The sequence below is a fragment of the Heliconius melpomene genome, chromosome 2 (genome assembly GCF_056956725.1).
Source record: "Heliconius melpomene rosina isolate 202511_hmr_F chromosome 2, ASM5695672v1, whole genome shotgun sequence".
NCBI lineage: Eukaryota > Metazoa > Arthropoda > Insecta > Lepidoptera > Nymphalidae > Heliconius > Heliconius melpomene.
This window is the reverse complement of record NC_140390.1, coordinates 1,560,575-1,587,774: the sequence shown is the minus strand read 5'-3', so window position 1 is coordinate 1,587,774 and position 27,200 is coordinate 1,560,575. Positions and strand designations below refer to the sequence as shown.

At 32.2% G+C, this 27,200-nt stretch overlaps 4 protein-coding genes across 4 annotated transcripts; 2 read left to right on the top strand and 2 right to left on the bottom strand.

Moving 5' to 3' along the window:
* Positions 1–292: 292 nt before the first annotated feature.
* On the bottom strand, positions 293–7,105 carry Sse (extra spindle pole bodies like 1, separase). Its single transcript, XM_085202121.1, has 13 exons — positions 6,856–7,105; positions 6,629–6,763; positions 6,130–6,196; positions 5,694–5,869; positions 5,238–5,408; positions 4,590–4,732; positions 4,080–4,207; positions 3,196–3,553; positions 2,138–2,306; positions 1,604–1,739; positions 1,346–1,470; positions 624–966; positions 293–387 (listed from the first exon to the last, which is right to left on the bottom strand). The coding sequence occupies exons 1-13, from the start codon at positions 6,971–6,973 to the stop codon at positions 384–386; spliced, it is 2,073 nt and encodes a 690-aa protein (XP_085058247.1). The 5' UTR covers positions 6,974–7,105; the 3' UTR covers positions 293–383.
* A 1,338-nt stretch (positions 7,106–8,443) lies between these two features.
* Positions 8,444–12,703, bottom strand: egl (Egl_like_exo domain-containing protein). The gene has a single exon (XM_085202169.1). It carries the CDS (start codon positions 12,573–12,575, stop codon positions 10,008–10,010), a length of 2,568 nt encoding a protein of 855 aa, XP_085058295.1. The 5' UTR covers positions 12,576–12,703; the 3' UTR covers positions 8,444–10,007.
* Positions 12,704–13,508: 805 nt separating this feature from the next.
* On the top strand, positions 13,509–15,707 carry Vps29 (vacuolar protein sorting 29). The gene is made up of 4 exons (XM_085201981.1): positions 13,509–13,671; positions 13,882–14,073; positions 14,362–14,597; positions 15,127–15,707. Exons 1-4 carry the CDS (start codon positions 13,669–13,671, stop codon positions 15,242–15,244), a joined length of 549 nt encoding a protein of 182 aa, XP_085058107.1. The 5' UTR covers positions 13,509–13,668; the 3' UTR covers positions 15,245–15,707.
* A 3,298-nt stretch (positions 15,708–19,005) lies between these two features.
* Positions 19,006–27,012, top strand: CBP (sarcoplasmic calcium-binding protein). The gene is made up of 6 exons (XM_085202156.1): positions 19,006–19,212; positions 24,516–24,725; positions 24,861–25,022; positions 25,327–25,467; positions 25,900–26,019; positions 26,205–27,012. The coding sequence occupies exons 1-6, from the start codon at positions 19,114–19,116 to the stop codon at positions 26,313–26,315; spliced, it is 843 nt and encodes a 280-aa protein (XP_085058282.1). The 5' UTR covers positions 19,006–19,113; the 3' UTR covers positions 26,316–27,012.
* The last annotated feature ends 188 nt before the right edge of the window (positions 27,013–27,200 follow it).

Sequence of the window (27,200 nt, the reverse complement as noted above, 5' to 3'; positions counted from 1 at the left end):
AAAAGGGTAAGATATAAAGTAAATAGAAAATAAATTTTATACTGAAGAAATTTATATTTTTAAGATCACACTGTATCCTATATTCAGTACGGTAGGCGCTAGGCGGAGGAAACCTAGTGTAAAGCAATACCTGTTATGAGATATTACGTGTTGAATGGCGTAACCCAACGCCGCGCTTTGTCACCACAGTAAGGAAATTAAAATAATTCATTCCTCCGAGTGGGAATCTAACACGTAAGAGACCTATTTGTTTGTTTTTTAAATATCTGAACATTTTTAATAAAAGAAAAGCTTTCTCAACAATATAATTATATATTTACAATAAAATCTATATGTAATACTATTATTATTAATTTTATCCAGTCTTCTTTTTCATTGAAAGTTTACCTGAAATGATAAAGCAATAAAATAATAAAAAAATATATTAATATTTTCTTATATTGGTATGATATTGGTTCGGACTTTTGGTAAAATTTGAATTCATTAAGTGGGATGACACAAAAACACATTATTTGGAACTCAAAAGTTTCTTAACTAGAAAAATCCTTGAAAAAGTAGTAAGTAAAATAGTGACAAAATTAAAAATAGAAATGAGAAAAAAATAAAAGAACAATATGACTCACTCGTTATCACAAATTCGAACTGGTATACCGCGCGCAACCAAACTGCTCGAAATCATCAAAAAATTCGACGCAAAACGAGCTTTAGACACTGCTTTCAATACATCATTTTCACTTTTAACACTAATAGCACTACTCGAATTCGAACTGGCTACCACTGATTTACCCCACTCTGGTCCCTTTTTAAATGGTCCTGTCACATCACTCGGGGTCACTAGGGTCACTAACTCGCTCACTACACGATCCACTTCTAGGTCAGTTACTTCCCATAACATTCCTATTGTTAGGGGACATCCTGCTACCCGCAATTGTCGGTGTGGAGCACCGCTTGTACCTCCTGAACCCGCTGAAAATAAAAACCCAATTATTTTTATTTTGAGGCCAGTTGTGACGCAGGGCCACAAAGTATGACTGCAAACTGACTGGCTGTGGTTTCAATCCCCACTTGAGGAAATAAAATATTTATTAAAATTTATACTTCCATGTCTTCGTGTTGGTGTTGTGGCGTAAGTTTCGTCACTCAACACGCAACGCCTCCAAAATTCGGCGGAAAGTGAGGAAGACACTCCATGTCTTAAAACTAGGTTCCCTCTGTCTATCCTGCTGTGTTGCGTTTAATGACATACAGTGGGAATTTTTACTAGCTAATTTTCTTCTTTATATCATTCCCAAACTCCCCCTATTAAAACATACTAAACATAAACACCGCCACTCCTGAACCCTACCTTTAGACACCCTGGACGAGGCGCAACCAGCCAGTATGGAGACACAGTGCACCCTGACCCCCTCTATGCCGTAACCGCCGGTCGTGCCCCCCGCGAAGTGGCAACCGTCACCGTGGCCGCAGTATCTGTTAATAAAGTGTGAAATTAAAGTTAAAAATTTGATCCCTTTTTCATTGTTTCACGTTACGCTACCCCTTTAAATATGTTTTTTACTTTGTTTTTTAAAAACAAACTAATTAATAATACAAAAATACATACAAAAAAATATCAGATTCTGTCAAATATTGCAAGAACACGTCGGGCGGTGGAGCCTCCCCGATGTGACCCGACCACGTGTGGCACCAGTGTTTGACGAACGCGCTCATTCTCGCCTCCATACGATCTAGATTCTTGTCTGAAATATTTATAATGGAAATATATATATAAAAAGGTAAAAAATAATAAAGGTATAAAATCTGTATAAATTAAATTGGTTATTAAAAGTTCTTGACACGAATTTTTTTAAAAATTACTAAACTAAGAGTTGATTCCTACTATGAAACAAAAATCATTCCATTTATTTTATCCCCCAAGCGAAGTAATCAACGACGTTATTTTCCGCATTTTCTTCTTCTTCTTAATGTGCCTCTCCAACTAGTGAAGGTTGGCAGCCAACTTTGCAAACTTATTTCTGTCCCTGGCCAAATGAATCAAATCTACGGCGGTTTAAACTCCAGTCTATTCCTTGAGTTTACGCACTGTAACTTCACCTCATATAAAAATAAAAACAAGAACAAAACTCAAAAGACATACCAGGATTTATAACATATCTGCCAATTTCAGCCTTCGCTGAGTAATATCCATCTTTAATTCTGTCTTCGTGTACTTTATACAGTGTGTATAGATAGTGTATATTTTCTATACGGGTTACCGCGTGTTCGTGCAAAATTGGTAAAGTCTCGAACGGAAAGGGATCTAGAAGCTGACATTAAAAAAATAATCATAAAATATATTATGACGATATCAACGTATGGGCCTGTTTTTTGTAGTGGAAAGATTTTAAAGCTAAAAATTCAATAAATATTTTATCAAAAGTAGTGAATAACAACCAGTGGCGTAGCCAGGGGGGTACGAGCGGTGCGGTCGCACCGGGCCTCAAAAGGAAAAGGGGCATCAAAGTCGACGGTCACTTTGTTTTTTCTTTGTTTTTAGACCTTAGACCATTTTAAAGGGCATCAAGTCCCCTAAGCCGCACCGGGCATCAAAAGGAAAGGGGCATCAAAGTCGACGATCACTTTGTTTTTTTTTTTAGAACTCATCAAAGTCGACGATCACTTTGTTTTTTTTAGAACTCATCCAAAGGAAAGGGGCATCAAAGTCGACGATCGTTTTGTTTTTTTTAGACCTTAAGACCATTTTAAAGGGCATCAAGTCCCCTAAGCCACACCAGGCAGCAAATACCCTAGCTACGCCACTGTGAATAACAATAGGCAACTTATAAATAACTTTTATTAATTTATTTTTTATGTAAACATTTGAATTTAAAATTTAGATACTTTGATAAAAATACTTTCTTCTGAATTATAAAACCATGTCTATCTTTTCATATACTTTACATGAGATGTATAAATAGTATATCAAATTCAGCTGGAAATTAAATAATGTATAATGCATATAAAATCTATAGGGGAGAAAAATTCATTATATTTTTCAATCATTTGTTTTATGACTAGAATATAAAATCCTGTCTGCCTGTTCTATTGTTTTTTTATTTAGTACTAAGCAGTAATTGTGCTTAATATTTTTCTGAAAATGTCTTGTACAAGTTTGATAATAGGTCAAAATGTAATATAAAAAATATAATAGCTTACTTCGTCTACAATCAATATAACAGGATTTCTTTTTGCTTTTTTTAGGTCCGCCCAATCATCGCCATTTTTGATCAGTGTTGCCACTTGAGAAAACGCCTTAATACCATCGACTAATGTAAAATTATGAATTAATTCAAAGCTCTTAGATAAACATTTTAAGCATAATTCATTTATAAATTTAAAATCTTTCGTGCAATTATTGCATTCGTTGTTAATTGTTGCTCTGACGTCGTCAATGTTGCCATGTTCCGTTAGAATTCTTCTTATACAGGATTTTATTTGTTGGGAAGATATTATTGCACTGTTTTCTAATAAATTATAAAATAATATCTTTTGTTTTTTCGTCAGTCTGATGAATCTGTAATTTTTATGTCATCTATTATATTATTGTTTTAGAAATTATTTATAAATTTATTATATATATATATAATCTTTTAACTATTTCTTAGACTGCCGTGGCGCAAGGTCGAAGGAATGAATTATGTACATTTCTTTGCTCTGCTAAGAAACAAAAGTGCGGCGTTGACTTCCGCTACTCAATACGTAGTGTCTTCTCCCTCACCTTAATTTTATTTTTCAGCTTCACGCTGTATCCAGCACACAGCACGGAAGGTAGAGGGAACCTGGTGTTAATATACTCCGTTCCCAACTTGTGCCGCTGCGTCATGATCGCTTTAGTTTTGTAGTATTAGTAAGTAGTAGGTATTTAAAAACTCCATAAAATTAAAAAAAGTCTCGTACAAACGAAGTCTGTAAGCTGGTACAGTCACAGTACAGTCTTTTCAATTTTAAACAAAGGAATAAAAAAAATATAGAGTTCTCTATTAAAGCTAACAAGAAACAAAAGTTATTTTAAAACAAAATAACAAAAAAAACATACATACCCCCAATCCTCTATAGCACTATCAATAAATTTTATAAATTTCTCCTTTAATTCCTTATCAAGAAGCTTCCCTGATAACAACGTTGACCATCCACCCAACCACTCTTTATACATTACATTGATTACACTCTGAAAATTTCAAAATATCACATATTTTTTTTTGCTTCACACTGTTTCCCGCACATATATGGGTAGATAGAGGGAATATGGGAGCCTTGTGATAAGACATTCCATTTCCACTAAGACACATTCGTTTTACATTTTCTGCAGTGTTCCTGTGCCTCAACTAAATAACTAACTCTAATATATTTATATTCTGCATATGGTACTAAGAGTGTTAAAGCACTCTGTTACCAGTTTTCGGCCTGAATTCAAGACTGCGTGTTGAGTGACAGAATTTAACTTATGTGGCAACCTGGGAATGTAATGTTAAGGCACTGTCTATACACACAATCGTCGCATTTACAGTCCTAAAATCTTCCTCAAGGAAATTATATTTTAAAGTCCTTACTTTCATCCTCAAATCAATGTCCTCCCGTTTGCTCCAGTAGTTATGCACTAAACGCTTGTTATTGAGGAACTGGGCGTTGTCTAAGGTTTTGAAGTTATCCTCCAATATTGAATATAGCTCAACAAATAGTGGCTTTACTTCACCTATAAAGTAAGTAAATCTCGTTATATATGAGGCGCAGGTGCAAAGGGATTCACATCAACGCAACAGGTTGTAAGTTTGATTCCCACTCAAGAAAATGAATGATATTTAATATTTTATTTTACTGGTCTGATATCAAGGCACGTGGTTGTCGCTTTGAATTCCACCACTCAATATGGAATACCTCCAGAATTCGGCGTAGGTTCGGTTCCCATTGCCTACCCTGCTGTGTGCGATATATAGTTTCAATATATAAAAAAAATAATATGCTAAAATTAATTAAAAGCCGCCTATTTTTATTTATTTATTTTAGCTTTACACTGTATGCTGCATATAGCAGGGTATGGAAAGAGAACCTAGTATTAAGACACTCTGTTTCCCAAGTACCACCCAATTTGGCACACTGTGCTAGAAAAAAAATTAAAACAATCATCCCCCAAGTAGGAATCAAATCCACACTCTTCACCTTTACAATTAGATATTATGCTGTTAGTTGTAAAAACATACCTTTCGTAACATTAGCTGGTATTTCAATAGTAATTGGTCCAGCATCTTCATCTAGATAGTCATTTGTAAGTAAAGTCAGATAAATAGAATGTATTTCTGTGCGGTGTTCATTAAAGGGTTTTAATGTTTCGTTTGGATTGTACGGCGCTGTCAGTTGTATTATTGTCCATTCTGTAAATATTAAATAAAACCATGATAATCAATTATATGGTTATTATATATTATATGGTTGGCGCTTGATGAGGGAGGTCTATGTTCAGCAGTGGATGGTGATAAGCCGAATAAAAAAATATATAAAATTATGAATTTGAAGCTATCAAGGCAAAAGTACACAAGCATGCTACTTAAAACATAATGGTTGTGTTCACTCGGGGGAATAAAATATTTAATGTTTTAACTTAAATTTTTATACTTGCCTACTACTATCTACTACTACTACTATCATAGAACACTTACCTTTGGGTAGTTCTTCTACAATTTTTGTGTAATTTTCAACATTATTGTCAGAACTAAACTTCATATATTGCTTATAAAATGGAAGTTCATCATTTATTTCATATTTATCTAATAAGCCTGTTAGCTCACTAGTGTCATCCAGCAAGAATTCATACAACTTTTGTTCATCTTTTGACCTTGAATTAAAAAATATATACTAGATACCCCATGACGTCACCAAAATTCAAATCATTTTATGCAGTGGATCTCCATGTACTATTGTATATACAGTCTGCTGTAACTATTGGATATACAGTCAGTACAATGAAATCTTTATTATTATTATTGTTAACTTCACTCTGTAGGAAGGCAAAGGCCTATCAATAAAAAAAAATATGATGTATCTTATAATGATATTTGTAAACTGTAAATTTTAATATTTATAATTAACACTTACATTGGATTAGAATCAACTAGTTCTTTAATAGGTTTAATATAATTTGCAATTTTGCTTAAGTTGTTGCCTGAAATTATAAGAAAAACATTATTTCATTCTATAATATTACCCATATTAGTATAATCAATATGTACAAAAGATGTAAATAAATTAAAAATAAACAATTAAATTAAATTAATAAAATAAAAAAGAAATAATTAAATTAAAATAAATATTTTATGTTTATATTTACATTTCTTCTCTTTGGTGTCAAGGGAATAGCGAGGTCTTTAGTTCTGTAATGCCTCCAGAATTCTCTCTGTCTACTCTGCTGTGTGTGGGATACAGTGCGAGGTTGATTTTAATTTTTTTTGTAATTATTTAATTATCCTCAAAAATACAATACAATATACTTTATTGCAAGCCAATCCAAGCAAAATTTAGAACTTCTTGTTTATCTTAAATATCTTAATCTAGTTTAAACCTGTAAATAAATGTTCTTATATAATGATATATATACCTGCATACTTTAGTTGTTCATCTCTGTAAACAGTCATAGTTCTTAATGTAGGGCAAATGGATTCACTTAAATAAAAAGCGCACTCCTTTTCTTGGCCGTCAGCTAAGCATTCTTCTGCTAAAAGTTTCCTACCATCTAATAATATAAAAATATACTTTATGATTGCTTTTATTACGATAATAAAAAAACATAATGCATAAAAATTAAAATTAATTTTATGTACTTACTTTCATAGTTGAGTCCACTTGGCGTGTGTGGTATATCTTTGACAAATTTATTCAACATATTCTTATATGCTGGTTTAGTATAGTCTATTTCATTTGTAAATACGTCAAAATCTTCCATATTAACTTGATTTTTAGATTAATTAAAAGACTTATGTTTAAAGAATTAACATTTCATTATATTAAAGCGGTAAACGGTTATACAAATTTGAATTTAGACATAATATATTTGACAGTTTTAATAAAAGTGAAAGCAATTTTAAGCCCTATGTTTAAAATAATAAAGCTTACAATAGTCATATAAGTATAACTGTCAGTTCGGAAACAGATAAAGTAAAATGCTTATTCAAACATTCTAAATAATATTTTTATTTCATTAAATATTATTATTGTTTATAAATATAAATAATTTCATTTACTTTAATTACAATTTACTTTAATATTTAATAGGTGAGACATTTTAATAACTTTTAACAACGAAGGTATGTATAAATTGTTATTTTGTGTTGGAAGCTAAGAGTTATAGTGCTAAACAATTTTAATTTTCACTTTCTTGATCATTTTATGAAGGGATATATAAAATATTAACGTTCCCTGAATAGAATTGAGCTACAACCATAATTACACTCAAACACATTCCATCTACTCCATAATTGTATTAAATGATGGTCATTAAATAGTAAAAGAAATACAATATCCGTTAGATCTAATTATCACATAAATGTATCATATCTTCTCCTTGAATTGTAACGCCGCTAATGAACGGCAAAGAAAAACGTTATGATAATAACATTCCTACATTATGCAAGACGCATGCTAATGGACACTGCAAGTGTAACAATACTTTCACAAAGACAGCCTTTTGTTTTAAATATATATAAATATTAATATAATTTTAAATCGTGCCGCCATTATAATTAGTTTATGTAAATAGATAGTTCTTTATTTTTATTGCTATGTGAAAGCTTTTTAAAATTAAATTTAACGAAAACATTTTTGTATTTGACCTAACTATATGTAGAAGCGTTTAAAATTTTTAATTTTATATCATAAGCAAAACACTTAAAAAAATAAGAGTAATTATAATAAATTTATTTCTTGAACAAATGTTAACATTAATAAAGTATTTATTTGGGAGTTTATTATTATATTTCCTTTAAATAAATGTCTTATAAACTATCTGTTATAGGAAATCCTAAAAACAAAATACTTGACAAACCCAGACTTTAACTTTTTAACTAATAACTATCTTTCATCGCGTACATTTACAGTATTAAGTATAAAACCTAGTAATAATCGGATTGAAACCTGTTAGTGTTAGAAGGCCTCTAATATCCAGTTACATAATAAAATTAATGACTAAGTTGATATTCTAATAGGACTAGATGAAATTTTAGCCACGACATGACGTTATTACTGTGTTAATGAGATTAATTATAAAAAATATTTTAATTTCAATTTATTAATTAAGTTGTTAAACTGCATTTTTTGTGAAACAAGAAATAAATAGAATTAGTGTAAACGTTGCATAGATAATCTTATTTTTTTTAATGATTATAAGTTAAAGGTGTTAAGAATAAAATGACAAAAATGTTTAAAACTTTTTTTTATTTATAATAAACATAAACAATGTGCAAATTAATAAATTGCTAATTTGCTACATTTTTTGTTATCGCCAAACGCTTGGCTTTTACATACAAGTGTAACTTTCAAAGTTTAAGTTAATTTAACAGAAGTTCGCACTTAATCTTACAGATACTAAAAATGCTTCTTACAATTTAAAAATACTAGTGGCACAGAAAAAAAATATATTTTGCGATATACAAAATGTATGCAAAAAATCTTTCAAAATTGTGCAGCATTACACAAAATAAAATAAAAAATCATTAAGTTTTGTAAAAAAATGGACGCCAAAATTTTATTTTCTTACACTTCATAGTATATATAAAAAAAAAGACTTGTTTATTTCATATATTCCCTATCAGGGAACATTCTGGATGAAGGCAATACTGATGAGTAATACATAATAAAAAAAGCTGCCAAGCTAATAAATATAAGCAACTAGTAAACCAAGCGTAGTGCTATATCACTTAAATAACGTATTTATTTAGTTTTAACACAAAAATAAACTATTCGAAACATTTCAACATGCTTAGAGACATACACCTTCAATGAAGCTAACTCACGTCGACTTTGTATCGTAGGCGACAATTATTGTTGTGTAAAAATCTACTGCCAACGAGAATATTTATAAATATATCTCGTTTAAATTTAAAATTTACCTAAACACGTATAAAATCTACACGTCCAAGTTAGTAAAGGCATTCGTCGGATATGACTCGAAGGCACAAAATTATTTTAAAAAACATCACCCTCCCCAGGGCAGTCGGGTAAAAACAATACACGTGTACTCCACTATAGTACAAAACATGTTAATTTACTCGATATACCTAAAATAAGTTATTTTTCCAAGCACCACCTCTCTTTATATATTTTCGACTAAACCTAAGTAAATAATTAAATACTAGAAATACATCTAAGTGTTCCAGTTAAATATTTGAACAATAAAAACTTTTATTGTATAACTATTATTGCCATTTTTTGATATAGTGTTAGAGTAGCAAGAGCTACCGACAACAAAAAAAAGAGTGATAAATATATTCGCTATCAACGTCCGACCGTATCTCTTGGGTGAGGAGATTACGCGGAACAAATCTTAGTTATCTTATTTACAATGCAAAACAGATCGAGAAAAAATCAAGGCCAAAATCTATCACATTAGTTTGGGATATAATATATCGGCAATAGCCAAATAAATATATAATATATAAAAACAAAGTGATAATGGATACGAGTAGCAGATTCAATTCCGAGGAAGGAATCTTGTATAACTATAATAGTATTATGCGAATAACCGTCGTCTCCGCTGAATGAGCACGCGTGGGCGCTCGGCTCCAAAGCATGTCCTCTACATAATTAATTCATCTCGAACAAATACACCGCTATCGGCGGCAACTAGACCACAAACCCATAAGATTCTACGAGTTAAAACTTAAATCCTATATAAAACAACGTAATTGATCACATACGGGAGTAATTTCAAAATAAAACTGTGGCACTCAGAAAAATGGAAGTACGTTTTCGGCTGAGCGTCATCAGGACATGTTGATACCTACCCTCTTGCTGAGGGGGGACGCGTCGAGGATCCTCTCGTTCAACTTGTCCTCCTCCCGGAAGTGGATCCGCGTGATGACGATGTCGCCCGTGCTCAGTGTCTGAGAACCGACCTCTGACTTCTTGATCTCGTTTACTGCGTCGTTGCACTTGACGTCGTCGTAATCAGAATGACATTTGCAGCAACAATTCTTCCTGTCTGGTTCGCCGATGTTCAAAATTTGACTTAAATTTGACCAATCTTTGTTTTTGAGTAATGGCAATGTTTGCTCCATTGTCTGTGAGAATTTGTCTTCTAATTCGCCACTAAGAGGGGCGACAGCGGAGAGAATTGCCTCTAAACGGTTAATTTTTTCAACTTTATCCATATTTGTGTCAGAAAGGATCTCATCCATCATTTGCATGGACTCTGTGAGGCTTGGCGGCTGTGTTGAATGCGGGGATGATATTGAGTCTGAGGGATTTGATTCTAAGCTCGCCATTTCATTCTCTTTTTCGTCATCATCACTGTCACTATCCTTGTCTTGACCCATGGCCTCCAGCTTCTCCAGTTTTTTAGAGATTTTGTGACAACCTTTCAATTTTTCTTTTTCTTCTTCAGTGAGCTCCAAATACCGAAGTAATCTTATTTCTCTATTACTTAAAACAATATTTTTTGTAGTTTCAGCTAGCTTCTGTTTTAATTCACCCACTTCTGTATTTATTTTTCTTTGACGTTTTCTTAGTTTCACTTCAGTTGGCTGAATATGCATAAAGACCTGCTCATTTGACAATTCCTCAAATAACTGTTGATTTTCAGGCTTTATGTTACTTGACATATATGCATATATTGCAGGGTTTACAAGTGAAAGCACATCTGAAGCAGAATAAATAATCATGTCTTTAGTCAAAGGTCTTCGGGCCCAGTACCGCTGGTCTCTTCTATAAACATTTTTCAATTGTTCCTTCATAGGATTCATTGGAGCATTATACAGCTCACAGAGTGCATTAAGACTAAGATTCTTAACTTTGTATACTGGAACACACTGCTGCTGCAGCTGCAACACTGCATGTGCTGCTTGAGTATCAAAAACATTTTTCAATGTGATTTCAAATTGGTTGTGTAAATTCACCGAGTCATTCCGACAGTCATGAATAATTTTAATAACACTTTCACTTTCTAATAGATCCTTAAGTTTACCCTCCATGACCATTCCCGGACAGGTCATAATATCAAAAATATATACTTCACCACTCATTGTGGCAATTTGACATAAAGTTAAAACTCCTTTTAAGCCCAAGTTAATTCCTTCACAGTCAAAAGAAATTATACTTTTAGTGGTGCGTTTAGTGTTCATGATGCTGTCAATTAGTGTTGAACACTCCCTAACACTTGCTATGACTACAACACTCTGTAATACTTTTTGTCGCCAAGCTTCTCCCATCATATTGTTCCTTAAGCTAGCCATTCCATTTGTTTCTTCAGCAGAGCGAGCATTTAAGTGATTATTTACTCTGTCTCTTACCATATTTTCTGCTAAATTTTTTATTACAATTGAGTTGATTCTTTGTTTAAGTGTTTGATTGGCTATATTGGCTTGAATACTACGGGGAGACTCTACTGGGCTAAGTATTCTGTTTGCTGGGCTCTTCATGCCATCTGATGGGGTAGGGCTTGCAGGGACTGGTGGGGGCACAGGGGATAATGGTTTCTCCTCTATCACTTGCTTTGGTGGCTCAGTCTTTACTTTTGTCTTTGCATTTAGATACATTACAGGTATTTTTGGTTTACTTATTAATGTGACAAGGTTTGATTGTACGTGGAAGCTGTCTGAGAATATTTTCAAAAATGCACTCAAATCCGCTGGCGTTTTAAACATTTGATACCAGTATTCCTGTGGGAAGCGTGACACTATTAAGTGGAATAATTGGTCTACCATAACGGGGCCCTTGGCTTCGATACACTGTGCAACATAATCTAACAATTGCTGAGCAGTGTCTGTATTAATATTAGCAACAGGCAAATTATGAAAATGCTCTGAGTTGCCATGTGCATTATCACGTCTATGATTCTCACTGACTAGAACAACGTTATCCTCGATGATCTGGAAGGTGTCGGGATGCTTCAAGAGGAAGTCTTTGAACTCCTTGATGCGCTGCCCGGAGATGTGACGCACCTGCGGGGAGGCCTGGCTGCGATGTCCCAGAAGGCTCTTTATCGGCACCTCTGTCCCCTCGCCGTACTGAATCATTTTGCCAGCGAAGTAATCCTTTGCCTCTTCGATGTAGTCGTTGTTTGAGGAGGCGCCAGCGCCACTCGGGTGCCTTTGAAACGTGTTGATATCAACATAGTCCCCGTCTATGTTGAACAACGCCGGATACTGGGCCAGGAACTTCTTGAGGCCCGACTGCGATCCGCCGGCGATCTGGCGCATCTCCTTAGTGAAACCCTTGGCACCAAACTGGCAGGAAAGATCGTGCAACGTTCTCGGCTCGCCTTTATCGAGCAGGCGCTCCACGAAGAACAACAGAGTGAGGTTTCTAGCGAGCTCATATTCCATTGATTCCATATCCCAGCAGTTGGTGCCAATTTGGTGTCTTACACTAAAATTTTTCTACGTATATGTGTCACCCACAACACCATGAAATTCTTCAATTCTGATGCAAGCAAAGACAATAGACCAAAGTGACGTGCTATAGAGTGCTGCTAGCAGCAATAAACAAATTACCACTTTACAAATGGTAATAATATTATATTTTTACTAATTTTGATGTGTGATAAAATGATAAATGCCACGATTGATTTAAATTAGAAGCGTATGTAATCCAACTAAGCATTTATATATTTTATCATATACATTTTTTTGATATAAATAATATGCTTACCAAACTATAATTATACAGATTTTAGAAATTGTTATTTTATAACAATTATAAATAAATTGAGAAAAAAAAATCACTTTTCCTAATTTCATTTACTAAACTTAAATTATTTTTATAAAGATTTTGTTTCAAAATGGCATACTGCCGACATTTTAAAGACTAACGGTTAAATATTATAAAATTATTCATTTATTCTATACCATTTTTTATTGAGAATGTGGGTAGATAAATTTATTTTACCCATATCCATAATTCAAGTCCATTTTCTGGCAACAACTGATAGTCATAGACATCTGTAACAACAGTAAAAAGTAAATAGGAAGGACCTACACATATTAATCGAATATTTATTTATGCTAATACATGTATGACGACTTAGTTATTTCTACAAGGTTATTCATCTTATACTAATTATGTATTCAAATAAGCTCAATTCTTATGTTAATTAGGTCAATTTTATTTACGAAATTGTAAAAATTTCAAATGTTACAGGTGAAAATACTCTAGAAAGTAGAAACTGTAAATCCTGTTATTTTTAAATGTAATTTTTCTATATGGTAATATTTTCAAATAATGTCAATGTCAAATCTGTAGTTTTGCTTGTCGATTGAAGTTTCCAATTTGTTTCTGTCTATAAGTGGGTGTATATTATAAATTAATTTAATATTTCTTGCAATTGGTTAACCTAAAACCTACAAATCTTTTAATTACGGTAAAAATAGCTTTAAAAGCAATATCTTTACACACATATAATAATAAATACCGGAAACCATTGACATAATGGTAAGTAGTAAATGTAGAAGTTAGTTGTTAAGTTCGATTTGTACATTAATTGTCTTATTAAACTCCTAATATTTTTCTTTATGGCACTGTTTATAATATGACTAACTTTAATTATACGTAAACAATGACTAACCAATCATTCTGAACCTTAAATTTGCATATCAAATACCTGCAGTTTATTGTTGATATACTACTTATATAAATTTTCAGCTGGTATTGGTACTTGGAGATCTTCACATTCCGCATCGCTGTAGCAGTTTACCTCCAAAATTTAAGAAGCTCTTATTACCTGGCCGGATACAGCACATACTGTGTACAGGAAATTTATGTACAAAAGAATCTTATGATTATTTAAAAACTTTGGCCAGTGATGTACATGTTGTAAGGGGTGATTTTGATGATGTGAGTACATGTATATAGGTATTAATATTTAAATGTCAAGAAAGCATGAATATAAACACTACAGACTCATAGTTTGTACTTTTTTAATTTTTCTAAAATTATGACCTATAACTGTAGTTTCTTATTTATCTGCTACATAATGAAAAGAGTATGGTAACTTGTTCTAATTGTAGCAAAAAGTGACTAAGAGGTTGGCAAGGAACTCAATTAAACTCATTATCACAGTTTATATTGATTATACCTACAGAATATTTTTACAAAGGGTATATCTTTATGTCTCTTCTTCAGAATTCAACATACCCAGAACAAAAAGTAATAACTGTAGGTCAATTCCGCATTGGCCTCACCCATGGTCACCAGGTTGTGCCCTGGGGTGATGAAGAGTCCCTGGCCCTAATCCAGAGGCAGTTGGATGTAGATATATTAATATCTGGGCACACACATAGGTTTGAGGCATATGAACATGAGAATAAGTTTTATATCAACCCTGGGTCTGCTACAGGAGCGTATAGCCCTTTATATAGGTGAGATTTTTTTCTTTAGCTTTTTTAGGTTTGGGATATACACAAATCTAATTGGTAAATAATCTTAGTCTTGATTTGATATTGTCACAAAAAAAAACTTAATTATTTTAAAGTCCCCATAATGAAATTATATGTAACAGTCTCTGACTATAAATGATACGGTTGTGGTTTTGATCTTCACTTCTTCAACAAGTTCGTCGAATTCTTGACGTGTTGTTTGTTAAGTGGCGGAAGTAAACACCACATTTTGTGGGAAGAAATTCAAATATTAAATATTTAATTTAAATGTGTGGAAATCGAACCCATCGATGCTGTCATGAAGCTTGGGCACAAACATATGACTAAATGAAATGGTTATGGCACTGATTCCCACTCTGACAATGACATATTTAACGAGGCAAAGCATGGAGATGTTAGTGTGGAGAGTCCTCTCACACTAGGTTTCCTGCTTCCTTCTGCCTACCCTACAATTTTTTAGAAAGAAATGAAAAATAGAAAATAGTCTAATAACTTATTTTTATTTTTTCAGAAACACAACACCTTCATTTGTTCTTATGGATATCCAAAGTTCAACAGTTGTCACTTATGTTTATAAATTACTTGGTGATGAAGTTAAAGTTGAGAGAATCGAATATAAAAAGGCTTAGAAAAAAATATATAAATACTATTTAAATAAGTGTATGTTGCCAGTGTTCAAGTTACATGAATGAAGCCATTTTAAGCCTTTTTTTGTATTTTCTTAAGAAATATTTTTAAATAATATTGTTTATTTAAATATTATTTACGCAATATACTAAGTAAGTAATTAAGAATTGTCAGTTTTTTTGTTTTTAAATGAAAATATTAAATACATAAATAGTATCTTTTGTAGTTTCTAAAATTATAAAAATATTTGTCAGTTGCTAAGACCCTTTTTTGCATGATTTTGAACTTAATCACTTACAAATTAAAAAACTTTACAGCTTAAATTTTTAATAATTAATTTTGAATTTTTTGTAAAATAATAATTAAATTTTAAAAATGTTTAGTTTGGTAATGTTATTATTTGTTACATTTCATCTGATTCTGAAGAGAGTAACTTAAATATTAAATAAATTTTATGTATATAAATTAGCGAGTTTTATTTTCTATAACTGCCATATGTGTATTATGTACACATATATTTTACGAATGTATTTTTTTACACTTGTTATCTCAGAACTTTTAACTGAGCCGATTTTGATGATTTTTTTAATTTGAAAGCATGAAAGAGCGAAAGTGTTTTCTGTGTGGTATTTTATTATTTGGTCCATTTTGGACAATCAAAAAATCACCGAAGGCCCAAATTTCCATTATGTATGTGCGCGACAAATGTACGAATAAGTCAATATCTATGGGATCCACTTGAAATTGAAGAAGCCGATTTTTTTCTTACAAAGTATAATTATTAATTTTAGGTCTTCATCGTCGGTGTTCATGACTAGGTATTTAATTAACTGTCTTTTTCCGCTTCACGCTGTAACCCGCGTGTAGCAGGCAATATTTTTTTTGTTCCAATAAAATAAGAATAATGCAACACTTGCATAACAAGTTGAGTGGCGGAACACAACGCCACGCCTCGCCTGTGCCAGATCTAAGAACTAAAAATATTAAATTTTTTATTTCCTCAAGTGGGAATCGAACACACGACCTGTCGCGTTTACAGTCACGCGCTTATGCTCCTGTGCCACGACTGGCCTCTATAATTATATGTTGTTTGAAAATGAATTGGATCAAGGTCTACAGGTTAATGTTCGGTTTCATGGTGAAATTTTTGTGTAGTAGATTTTTAATGTCTTAATTATTATAAAATTATGGATTTACATTAGTTAAAGATTACATTGATTAAATATATTTAATATTTAGAATTTGTTTTGATTTAATTAAGTAGGTGCTATATATAGGTAAGAGAACTAAATATTTTATTTGTTTGAGTGGGATTCTAACCCACTATCTATCGCGTTATAGTTACCTCAAATAAAATACATAATATACTTACATAATTATATGAAAAATATACTATAATAATCTCCACCGACTAATGACCGGTGCCTGTTGATAATGGATTTGGGAATGTTTGTTTAAAGTTATATCCATATTAGCTCATTGAGGCCAGTCGTGGTGCAGGGGCGCAGAGTGTGACTGTAAACGCGACTGGTTGGGAGTTCGATCCCCACTCGAGAAAATGAAATATTTATTTAATAAATTTAAATATTTTTTTATTTTCATTTTTTCGCTCTGTTGTCGAGGCAAGGCGTTGAGCTCCGCAACTCAAAATGCCATGCTTCCAGAATTCGGCGGAAAGTGGGGGTCCGAGTATCTTAACACTAGGTCCCATCTGCCAAACCTGTTATATGCGGGAAAAGGCGTGAAACTATTATAACGTAGCAGGTTTTTATCTTTTTCTGCCTACGTGAGTTCAGACCATATTTATAAGAAATTTATATATAGAGGAAAATAAAATCACTTGTTATCATTTATGATATAAGTATTATTCATTATAGTGAATTGATAATTGTAAAATTAAAGTTAATTTCCTTATTTACTTTATTATAAGTTCATTTGAAGGTAGCATAAACGTAAAGCTGAGGTCGCGACTGTTGTGGGTTTGATTCTCGCTCTGGGGAATGAAATGATTAATATTTTCACTTGGCTGGAGCGAGCTGAATGCTCCTATTGTTTCTCTTATAAGAATATTTTTAACAGACTGAGATTAGACCGAGAACGAAACATGATCGACACTACAGTGTGACCTTAATATTTCCTAATTTTTTTTCGTTAGTTCGTTCGTTTTCGTAGGGCATTGAATTTGCCGTATATCACACATATGAACGAAAAACGCCTTTCGAAATATACCTTTTGTTTCCCGCATGTACTCCGCATATAGCAGGGTAGGCAGAGGGAACATACAGTTCAGTTTTACAAAACATTGATAGAAGCGTAGCATATATTAATGTAAAGAAAACAATGATGTTTAAATTCTTAGTTCCTCATCCTCTTTTGCTGAATTCTGAAGGCATAGAGCGTAGACTTTCGGATCTCAACGCTGCGCTTTGCCTTTTTACCACATCGAGACATTGGAAACAAAGCTTTTATAGTCGGACGCGAGGCACAAGCCTGGGCTGGGGAGAGTTATTTAGTTTTTTTTCATAGTGATGTTTTAATTTAATGACACTAAAATGAAATATATAATTAGCTAAACAATACTCGATTGCCAATCAACAATCAATTAGTTAATAACAGCTACGTGTTGTCCGTCATGTTTTAAAATTTAAAGAAATTATCGTCAAGATTTCGGTTTCATTAATAAAAATGTGCATCGAGTCAGGGGCACAAGCGTGTGGTAAATACACATACACAGAGGTAGTGGCATCGATTTCTAGTTTCCGCATCATCATCATCATCATCAACAGCCATCTTTTGTCCACTGTTGGACATAGGCCTTCCCCAATTCTCGCCACCACACTCGATCCTCAGCTTTTCGGGCCCATCCTCTTCCCGCCAACCTCTTTATGTCGTCGGCCCATCTGGCAGGGGAGAATACAGGAATACATCTACCTAGGTCAGTTTCCGCATGAATGAATGAAACTTTAGTTATCAATGTACGGATTTTGTCTTAAAAATTACAATATTATTAGATCATGAAAGTAATTCAGATGTGAAAATGAATAAGCGGGAGAAGCCGCGAGCTGTATTTATTACTAACAAGTGGCATATTAGATTAAGAAATTCGACGCTGGTAAATACTTTTTGAACTGTAGACGTATTAGAACTTGCGACTAGTGTGTGAATTTCGATATAAAAAATTGTTCTCGACTGAACCTTAGAAAACTAACAATCTAGCACCTAATTATAACAATACGTGTACAAAAACATGTTCTAATAAAATATATTAGAAAATAAATAAGGAAAATCTATATACAAATCGAATATCCATTATCATTTAAATACAATAATATAATTACATTATCTACATATACAAGAAGAGTATTTAACCCAAATTGCAATTAGAGGGCCTACGTGTGACCGTCTGCGTAGCCGTAACTCCGAAACAATCAATGTCAATAGAACTATCGCATTTTTATTGTTCATCACAAAAAATGTATAGCAAATCTTCTTTAAAATACTCTCCAATAAGGGTCAAAATAGCTTGAAAAATCTGTTGTAAACACACTATTAGTATACCTCTACAGTAAAAACGTAAACATCAACTAACCTATCTATTATATTTAGTAAAAATTGACAAAATTATTCAAAGGAATCACTTCTCAATGACGTTAAATTAAAGAATATATTACTATATCAGATAATATCTATTAATATTAACTCCTAACGACTTAACTGGCACTCCCCTCCCTTTAAACGAGTAATAAAACTGAATGGGACGAAATTTTTAAATCATTTAGTTGCGTGGTTTCATCGATATTGTAACTAAAAGTACTGTGAAAGAACTTTAAAAGAATTTTTAAATATATGTAGGTGTTTAAAAAGTGACAAAATGGCTATTTCTCTTATGAGACTAGGATTTCGTTCAGCTTTGAACTTGGAGCGATCGGCGGCTATACTTTCAAACACCAGTGTCCAGAATCAAATAAAGGTAAGATATACTAACTTATAACATAATAAAATAAAACATAATATGCCTAAAGCAATTTTAAAACATTTTTTAGTATTAAATACAGTCAAAAATACTTATATTTATTGTTTTAACAAACAAACAGAACAAATAATATTGAGAATCGAAGGGCTTGAAACTTATTAGCATTTCCTAAAACAGGTTTTTATTATCATAAAAAATGCATCTACCGGCATTTCACTTTAACCCATTGGTCTTTGAAAATAAAAAAAGTATCTATGGCCGTCTAATGGTGTTCGGCCGACATTCCATGAGATTAACTTTTTAATAATAAAAAATATAACTGATAGTTTTAGAGCTTAAGAAAAGTTTTATAGTCTGTTGCGTTTATAAAAATAAAGTTTTGTATTTACATATGAGCTTTCCTGTATTGAACTATTAAATAATAAAAAATATACTAATATGAAGCTGAAGAGTTTGTTTGTTTGAACGTTTTTAACTCGGAAAATATCCTATCAAATCAAAAAATTGTCTTCAAGTATAAGATATTCAAATTATCGAGGAAGGTGTCAACCGTTTCGATGCAACTTATTTATATCCATTTGACCACGCGGGCGAAGCCGCAGGTGAAACCTAATTAATTATATAAAAGTTGACAAAGTATAAAAAAAATAAACATTAAAATATATTTTTTCATCCAAACGACCGTTGATAACCTTTTATCGTTCCCCTTCAGATAGTTTACGCCATACCATTTTGTACTTTATTTTATTTAATAAAAGCCCCATTTTTCTATAAACATATAGATTAAAGAAAGTTAAGTGTGTTATCACCAATTGTGTGGTAATTACATCGTCGTACTTGAGTTAAAGGGCTTAATTAGGTGAGCTTTTTTATGTTTGTATTCTTTTTATATGTAAATATATTATATTTCCTAATAATTTTTCTCACTAATAAGCTTGGAAGCCTATAAGGCTATAAAACAACAGATATGTTTGTGTAGACGCAATTTTTTTAGTTTTTATTACAAATTTGGCTATTTTGGGATGGAGGGGGTCTACCCAGACCCAGACCTCTCCCCATTCCTACGCCCATGCTAATAAGTCGCATCGTTATACATTTTTATCCTATTTATTTAAATTATTAACAGTTTGCCATTGCATACAGATGATAGCTTAAAAATTATAATGTAGAATAGGTTCAATGTTACGGAATACATAATTAAATAAATTTACAATATTGATATGATTTAATTCTGGACATAATAAAAAAAATGTATTATTTAAAATATTACAAACGTGTAACGTTAAGCTAACATTATTTAACAGAAAATTTAAAATTAATAATTTTATATCTTACTAAATTCTTCTTGTCGTATTGTTCTTTAAAATATAACAGACATAGTCAATATTGACATTTTACAAAAAAAAAAACAAAACAGACATAGATAATAAACAAAGCATTTGTATGTCGATAACAAACAGGAAGTAATATCATATCTAATTGTAATTTGTATATAAATAATAATTTGAATAAAAATTCGTCCTTGGACGAAGCGTGACGAAAAACAATACGTTGTAAATAAACAAGTGGTAGGGCCTACGTGATGTTGGAAGTTATGTAATAGATTAAAAAAAAACGTAAACAACTAATTTATATTTTGGCGTCTTAAATAATGATATTGAGTGTATATAATTGTATTTATTAATATAGTTTTGTGTTGTTTTTATAATTTAATTTTTTTATTATTTTTTATCTAGGTTATTAAGAATAAATGGAAAAATTTAATAAATGTATGTCACTTCGGAACGTTATTCGAAATGCGTTTAAAATGGCGCGCAGAGAAGCTTTATACAAAGTTTAAAACAAAATTGCTTCAAACAAAACAAACTTTTAAAGAATAAAAAATATACTTTTTATATTATTTCTATATAATTATAATATACATATTTAATATTTCCATTTATCCACTTATTCTGTTATGGCGATGATTAGGAAAATACAAGTATCAGACAAAAAAACTAAAATATTTATGAAAATAGTAACTATACCATATGCTAGTTGGAATAAATTACGTAAAATGCCCCATAATAAAAACATTTTAAAATAATTCACTTAAGCCATTTTTGTTTAATGTGGAGAACGGAGTGTCTGAACACTAAGTTTTCTCTGCTTGCTCTGCTATATGCTAGATACTATGTGAATCTAAAAAAACTATATATCTTCTTCTCGAGTGAACAATGCGAAGGCAAAAGTTCAGAAAATCAAATTTCACAGCGGCCACGACTCGTCGACCGTATTATACCACGGCCATAGTAAATAAGTATTGCTTAACTATAACTCTGACAACCAGGTTACTTTGTTTAAACAGTTCAATGACCTTTACTATGTGTGAGCGCACCCACATCGTTGTGAAGGCGATTTGGCTTTAATCTTTTAATCTTGAGTACATAGGTTCAAATCCATTTGAATTATAATGTTTTAATTTTGATTCTTGTTTGTGATATATTATATTATTTGTTGATCGCCAATAATGGCTTATTATATTTTATGCCGTCAACGCGACGGTTGTGAGTTCGATTCTCACTTAGGGTAATGGAATATTTAATTTTTTTGCCTCCTTATAATGAGGCAAAGTGTGGCGTTAAGTTTCACCACTCAACACGCCAAGCCTCGAGAATGAGGAACTCAGTGTCTCAAAACTAGGCTCCCAGGTTCCCTCTGCCCCTGCTATGTGCGGGATAAAGCGTGAAAAAAAAAATTATCTATATATTTACTAGTGTGTCAGTGTGTGAGTGCGCATATGGCAAACGTAATAAGCAAACATAAGGTGATGATTTTGAAACAACTTTATATGGAAATAGGTCGTTTAATTTAATTGTTTCTTTTATTGTTTGTCTTGATATTGTTTTATTTTTTTTGTTTCACGTTGTATAGCAGGGTAGGCGGGGTGAGGTTGGTAAACCTAGTGTATATACACTCTGTTACCATTAAGACAATTCCATTCTCAACTTTCCGCCAAATTCTGAAGGCATTGCGTGTTGAGTGGCCGAACTTAATGCCGCACTTTTCCTCGAAATCGGTTAAAAAAATGAACATATTGGATATTTCATTTCCTCCAGTGGGAATGCTGTTTGCGGGATATAAGCTAAGAATAAAGAAACAATTTATCTTTACATCAAATAATTTGATAAAAAATAGTTTTGATTTAGAAGCATTGTGCAGTCGGTGGCGGAGTTAAACGCTATTTCTTGCCTAAACAGTTACGATACCGGTAAAATCCATATTTATAATGTTAACCCAAATTGATTTTGAATGAGCAACGATCATCTTCTTTAAACATATGTTTATGTGACATTTTCATTTAATAATTTAGCTCGAACCAATTTGTCAATTGTTGCATTCGAGGTCGCAAACATTTTGCAATAACCTTTAATAAAAATCACATAAACCGTTCAAAGTCCTATATGATATTGAAGATATTTACCTATATATTCATTTATTTTTTAAAAAAATTAGCTTTTAATATAAAGATGCTGATGGTGGGGTCAAATTCTCAAAAAAGCCATAAATATTTGAAATATTTATTGATATTCGATTTGAAGTCACAATTACTTTTTTATTGTACTTATATTTATTTCTATATAATATCTTAACAATTTCAACAAAAAAAGAAATTTAAACAATATTTTACATAAAAAAATATTTTTCCTGACTATTTAAGCATAGAAATAGTAAAGTAAATATTTATGTTGACATAGTTGCGTCTACGATAGTGTTGGGGTCGATGACCGCGTTGTGCAACAAGGGCCCAAATATTTAGTTGCTATCCACTTGAAAATTAGTGAAAATATGAGATATTTTAGTTATTTTTTGGTATGTGGAGGTTGTGGATTCAATTTCAATATCTATCTATATAGAAGCGCTAAAGTCGCTTGATAATTATCATCGTTTGAAGAAAGAAAAAATTCTAGGCGAGAATCGAATCTACTACCTTTAGTTAGCTTTTAAATATATGTACCATTATGCACCGCCAATTCTGGTAAAATACAGATTTATATTAATCATATTTTTATTATATAGGCCATTGATATAAGTAATTTAAAGATACTTGTGTGAAATTGACACAATTGCTACAACCGGTTGTGGATGTAAATTTGTCTGTCTGCTCGTTTGTTACAACATAACTGCTTAACAAATTTCACTATTTGATTTGAAAATGAGTAAATACTATTGTTTTTAGGTTCACGTTGACTCCGCATTCCGTTTCTATTAAGACACTACCGTTTTCTTGTATTTTGGCGGAATTCAACGCCGCGCTGTCCCTCATTACCCGGTATAGATCGTGGGAATCAAATCCACAACCTGTCGCGTTTGCTGTCGCAAATATATACAGTGTAATATCTTTATGGCAAATATAAAGATATTGAATTAGTTTTTAATCGTATCGAACCTAGGACCACTGTCTTTATAATTCCAGGCCACTGTGTCGTAACTCATATCAAAACTAGGTCAGTCAAAAGTAAATAATAAGTCGAAATATATACCTACTCGTATGTATGTCTGTCTATGCATTATCAAATAGTTATATAATAAGTGTCGTAACTTTACGCATTTAAAATGTTGGAGAGGAAAACCCACTATATTTTTTTACCATAAATTTCAATAAAAAGTAAAATGTTGAATTAATAGCACAGGGTAGGGAAGTAGGGGGAACCTATTGTTTGGACACTCCCTACGAACGCGATTTGCCTCGTTGCCAGAGTGTGGAAATGAAAATATTACGTATTTTATTTATATGAGTGGGAATCGAACCTGCAGCCGTCGTGTCGTCGTCATGCTGATACGGCCTCACAAAAATATGTTCATAGTATTTAATGTATTTTGTTGCAAAATATTTTCTATATTTTCTTATTACTTACATGGGATTTGAACTCGTGACCTCTGCGTTCAACGAGCTGAATGGAGTAATCCGTTCGAGTTAAACCTAGTTAAGTTGTTAACCTCAAATAAGCCTGTAGTTAACTACATGTTAACTTAACATGCATTTGTAAGATTTTACCTTTTTTATTTTTTTACTTCCCATTGTATCCCGTATTTAGCAGGGTAAACAGACGGAACCTAATGTTAAGACAATTTATCTATATACCTTCTGTCTAATTTTTGAGATATTTCTCAAAAATTCTTGTCACCAGAGCGAGGGATATAAATAACTCATTCCTCCGAGTGAGAATAGAACCCCATAACATCGGCTCAATCTCTATATGTGTATATTTTTTATATTTATTTTGAATAATAGAATAAAATATAAATTTCTTTTACAGTCAATCCACACGCGGGTATCTTGCAACGGCAAAGTATGTTATATCCAAACTGGCCAAGAATCTAGAGATCTAGACCTATCAGAGGTAGCCAACGCCCTAAGAAGGAACTACAGCAAACAGCACGGCAGGCCAGAAGAGAACAGAAGGAAAGACTACCGTGATAGTGACTCGGATAGTGATAGTGATACGGAGTGCAAGGGTTATGATAGGGTGAGTTTTGAGTGATTTTGTTTTTGTTGGGGTTTTTTTTTACTTCTTGTATTTTATGGCGTAAATAAGAGAACCTAGTGTTAAGGTCATTATTTTAAATTAAAATAATATATTATTGTATTTTTCTTATTTCAGTCAGAATTCTGGCGTAGGAAAATGCGAACGGTCCACAACATACTCGACGTCGACAAAGACGGTTTGATCTCATACAACGACTTCTTGCTGTTCTCGGAGCGCTTCAAGTCTTTGGGGCACCTGGATGAGAAGCAGGCCAAGGATTTCACTGATATTATTAAGGTTTGGACTGATTTTTTATTTTGAGGGTGTAGGTTTTAGCTCAGGTTTGAGGAAACTGAAATATTTAATATTTTCATTTCGTTGCCCTGGTAACGAGGCAAAGCGTAGCAGAATTTCGTCACTCACAACAAAAGCCTTCACAATTCGAAGGAAATTGTAGTGTAATGGAAGTGTTTTAACTCAAGGTTCCCAGTTTCCCTCTGCCTACCATGCTATGTGTGAATTTAAAAAAACAATATTTATAATTTAAAATATATTATTATATTTTTTTTATGTTTACATTTTGTTATTTTTCACGTTGCAGCTGACTTGGGAAGAACAATGGGGTGCGATAGACCCATATAACTTTGTGACGGTGGAACAGTATTTAGAGGACATGCACCATGTCTTAAATGATAAGACTTTGAAGAAGAAAGCTCATAGATGGCTGCCGTATCTGTTTAAGGTAAGATTATTTTTAAAATTTTGTTTATTTTGAGTTGCCCGGCGTTGAGTTCCGCTACTCAACCAACAATGCCTCACAAAGTTCGTAACAGATTGTCTTAAAACTAGGTTCCCTAGTCACTCTATTTCCCGCTTTATCTACATTTGTAGTTTTATGGTGTATACCATATGTGGCTGGGTAGGTTTCCCAGAAATTATTTCATTCCCATTCGATGAAATGATATATTTAATAATTTCATTTCTTCGTTCTGGTATAAAGGCGTAGTGCAGCGTTGAGTTCTGCCACTCAACACGCTATCCCTCCAGAATTTGCCAGAAGTCTTTCTGTGTAAGCCTGGAAGCGGAGTGACGTGATATGAGGTTCCCTCCGCTCACCCTGAAACATGCAGGACAAAGCGTTAAGCTGATAAAAAATGTTTTGTTTTTTTAACAGGCGGTAGACAAGGATAAGTCGGGGTTCATATCCGTTAAGGAGTTCAAGCTGTTCTTCCAATGTCTCGGTCTCAGTAACGAGCACGCGGCCGTCGCCTTCGCTGTCATAGACACTAATGGGGTAAAAGATTATTTTATTATTTTTGATATTTATGAGCCTGTCGAGGCACATTGCCATATCGTGAAACTTACTTTTTCTTAATCATAAATTATTTTAAAATGGTTTTTGACACTTATATTAAGACTAAGTAAACATATGTTGTTTAAAAACTTATATCTTAAATATTACTATTGATATTGTTTCAGGATGGAAAATTATCACTAAAAGAGTTTGTGAAACTCGGTAGAGATTTTTTGTGCACTGAAGACGAGTGTCGCGTCTCTAAAATGTTTTGGGGACCACTGATCGATGTTTAATTATATAAATATACAATAAGTAATTATAATTTTAATTATTTTTTAAAATTTGTACAGTATGGATGACTAACCGTTGCCCCCTTGAAGTTAGCTGTAGATAGTTGCGCATTGCATTATTTCTGTCTTGAGTGAACCACATAAAAAATAAAAGTTCAGAGCCTAGCTTCAAGGTGACCACGATTCGTTGACCGTATTGTAAAAATAAATTAGGTTGCTACTTTTTTAATTTTAAGGGACTCGAATGATTTTCTAATTTTTTATCTGTGCCTTATTTTGTGACATTTTTTGTTTGGAATTTTATTATTATCTGTTCTGTTATCTGTAGAATATCAATGGTGCCAAATGGTGCTTTTGCTTTTGTATCTTAGTATTCTTAAATAAAAAAAATTAATAAAAAATAATAAGAAGAGAGAACAAAGTGCCTTAACTCTTTTAACATATCCAATTGAGAATGTATGAAAAAAAGGTTTAAATGGTCTAAGAGACGCTAAATATAATATTCTGTATAATTTTGTAACAATTATTAATTAGTTAGTTTTATTTCAATTGACTGAATTTTTTCATTATAAAATAGGTATGTTTATTAGAATACTCAAATTCTTAGTATATTTCTGTTTGTAATTACTTTGTAATTATTATTATGAAAAAAAAAAACGATATAAAAAACAAATAAATTAAATAAAAGAAAATGAATGAATAATGTCTTTCATTTAAAAAAAACAACTTGATTTAAATATTTACTCTTTCAAAAAAAGACTAATCAAATAAAAAAAATTAAAGAAAATACAAACATAAAATGTTTTATACAGTTCATACACAGATAAGAATATTTCAATGTTAAATAGGTTGTTTCTTACGAAAATAATTAATTAATATATAATATAT

Coding starts and splice junctions, on each gene's coding strand:
- Sse (XM_085202121.1), bottom strand. CDS start 6,973: ATGGAAGATTTTGACGTATTTACAAATGAAATAGACTATACTAAACCA. Junction 4,733..5,237: donor ACCAGCTAATGTTACGAAAG/GTATGTTTTTAC, acceptor CTTACTTTATAG/GTGAAGTAAAGCCACTATTT. Junction 2,307..3,195: donor TTATATTGATTGTAGACGAA/GTAAGCTATTAT, acceptor TTTTAATGTCAG/CTTCTAGATCCCTTTCCGTT.
- egl (XM_085202169.1), bottom strand. CDS start 12,575: ATGGAATCAATGGAATATGAGCTCGCTAGAAACCTCACTCTGTTGTTC.
- Vps29 (XM_085201981.1), top strand. Junction 14,074..14,361: donor TAAGGGGTGATTTTGATGAT/GTGAGTACATGT, acceptor TCTCTTCTTCAG/AATTCAACATACCCAGAACA. Junction 14,598..15,126: donor GCGTATAGCCCTTTATATAG/GTGAGATTTTTT, acceptor TTATTTTTTCAG/AAACACAACACCTTCATTTG.
- CBP (XM_085202156.1), top strand. CDS start 19,114: ATGGCTATTTCTCTTATGAGACTAGGATTTCGTTCAGCTTTGAACTTG. Junction 25,023..25,326: donor ATTTCACTGATATTATTAAG/GTTTGGACTGAT, acceptor TTCACGTTGCAG/CTGACTTGGGAAGAACAATG. Junction 26,020..26,204: donor CTGTCATAGACACTAATGGG/GTAAAAGATTAT, acceptor ATATTGTTTCAG/GATGGAAAATTATCACTAAA.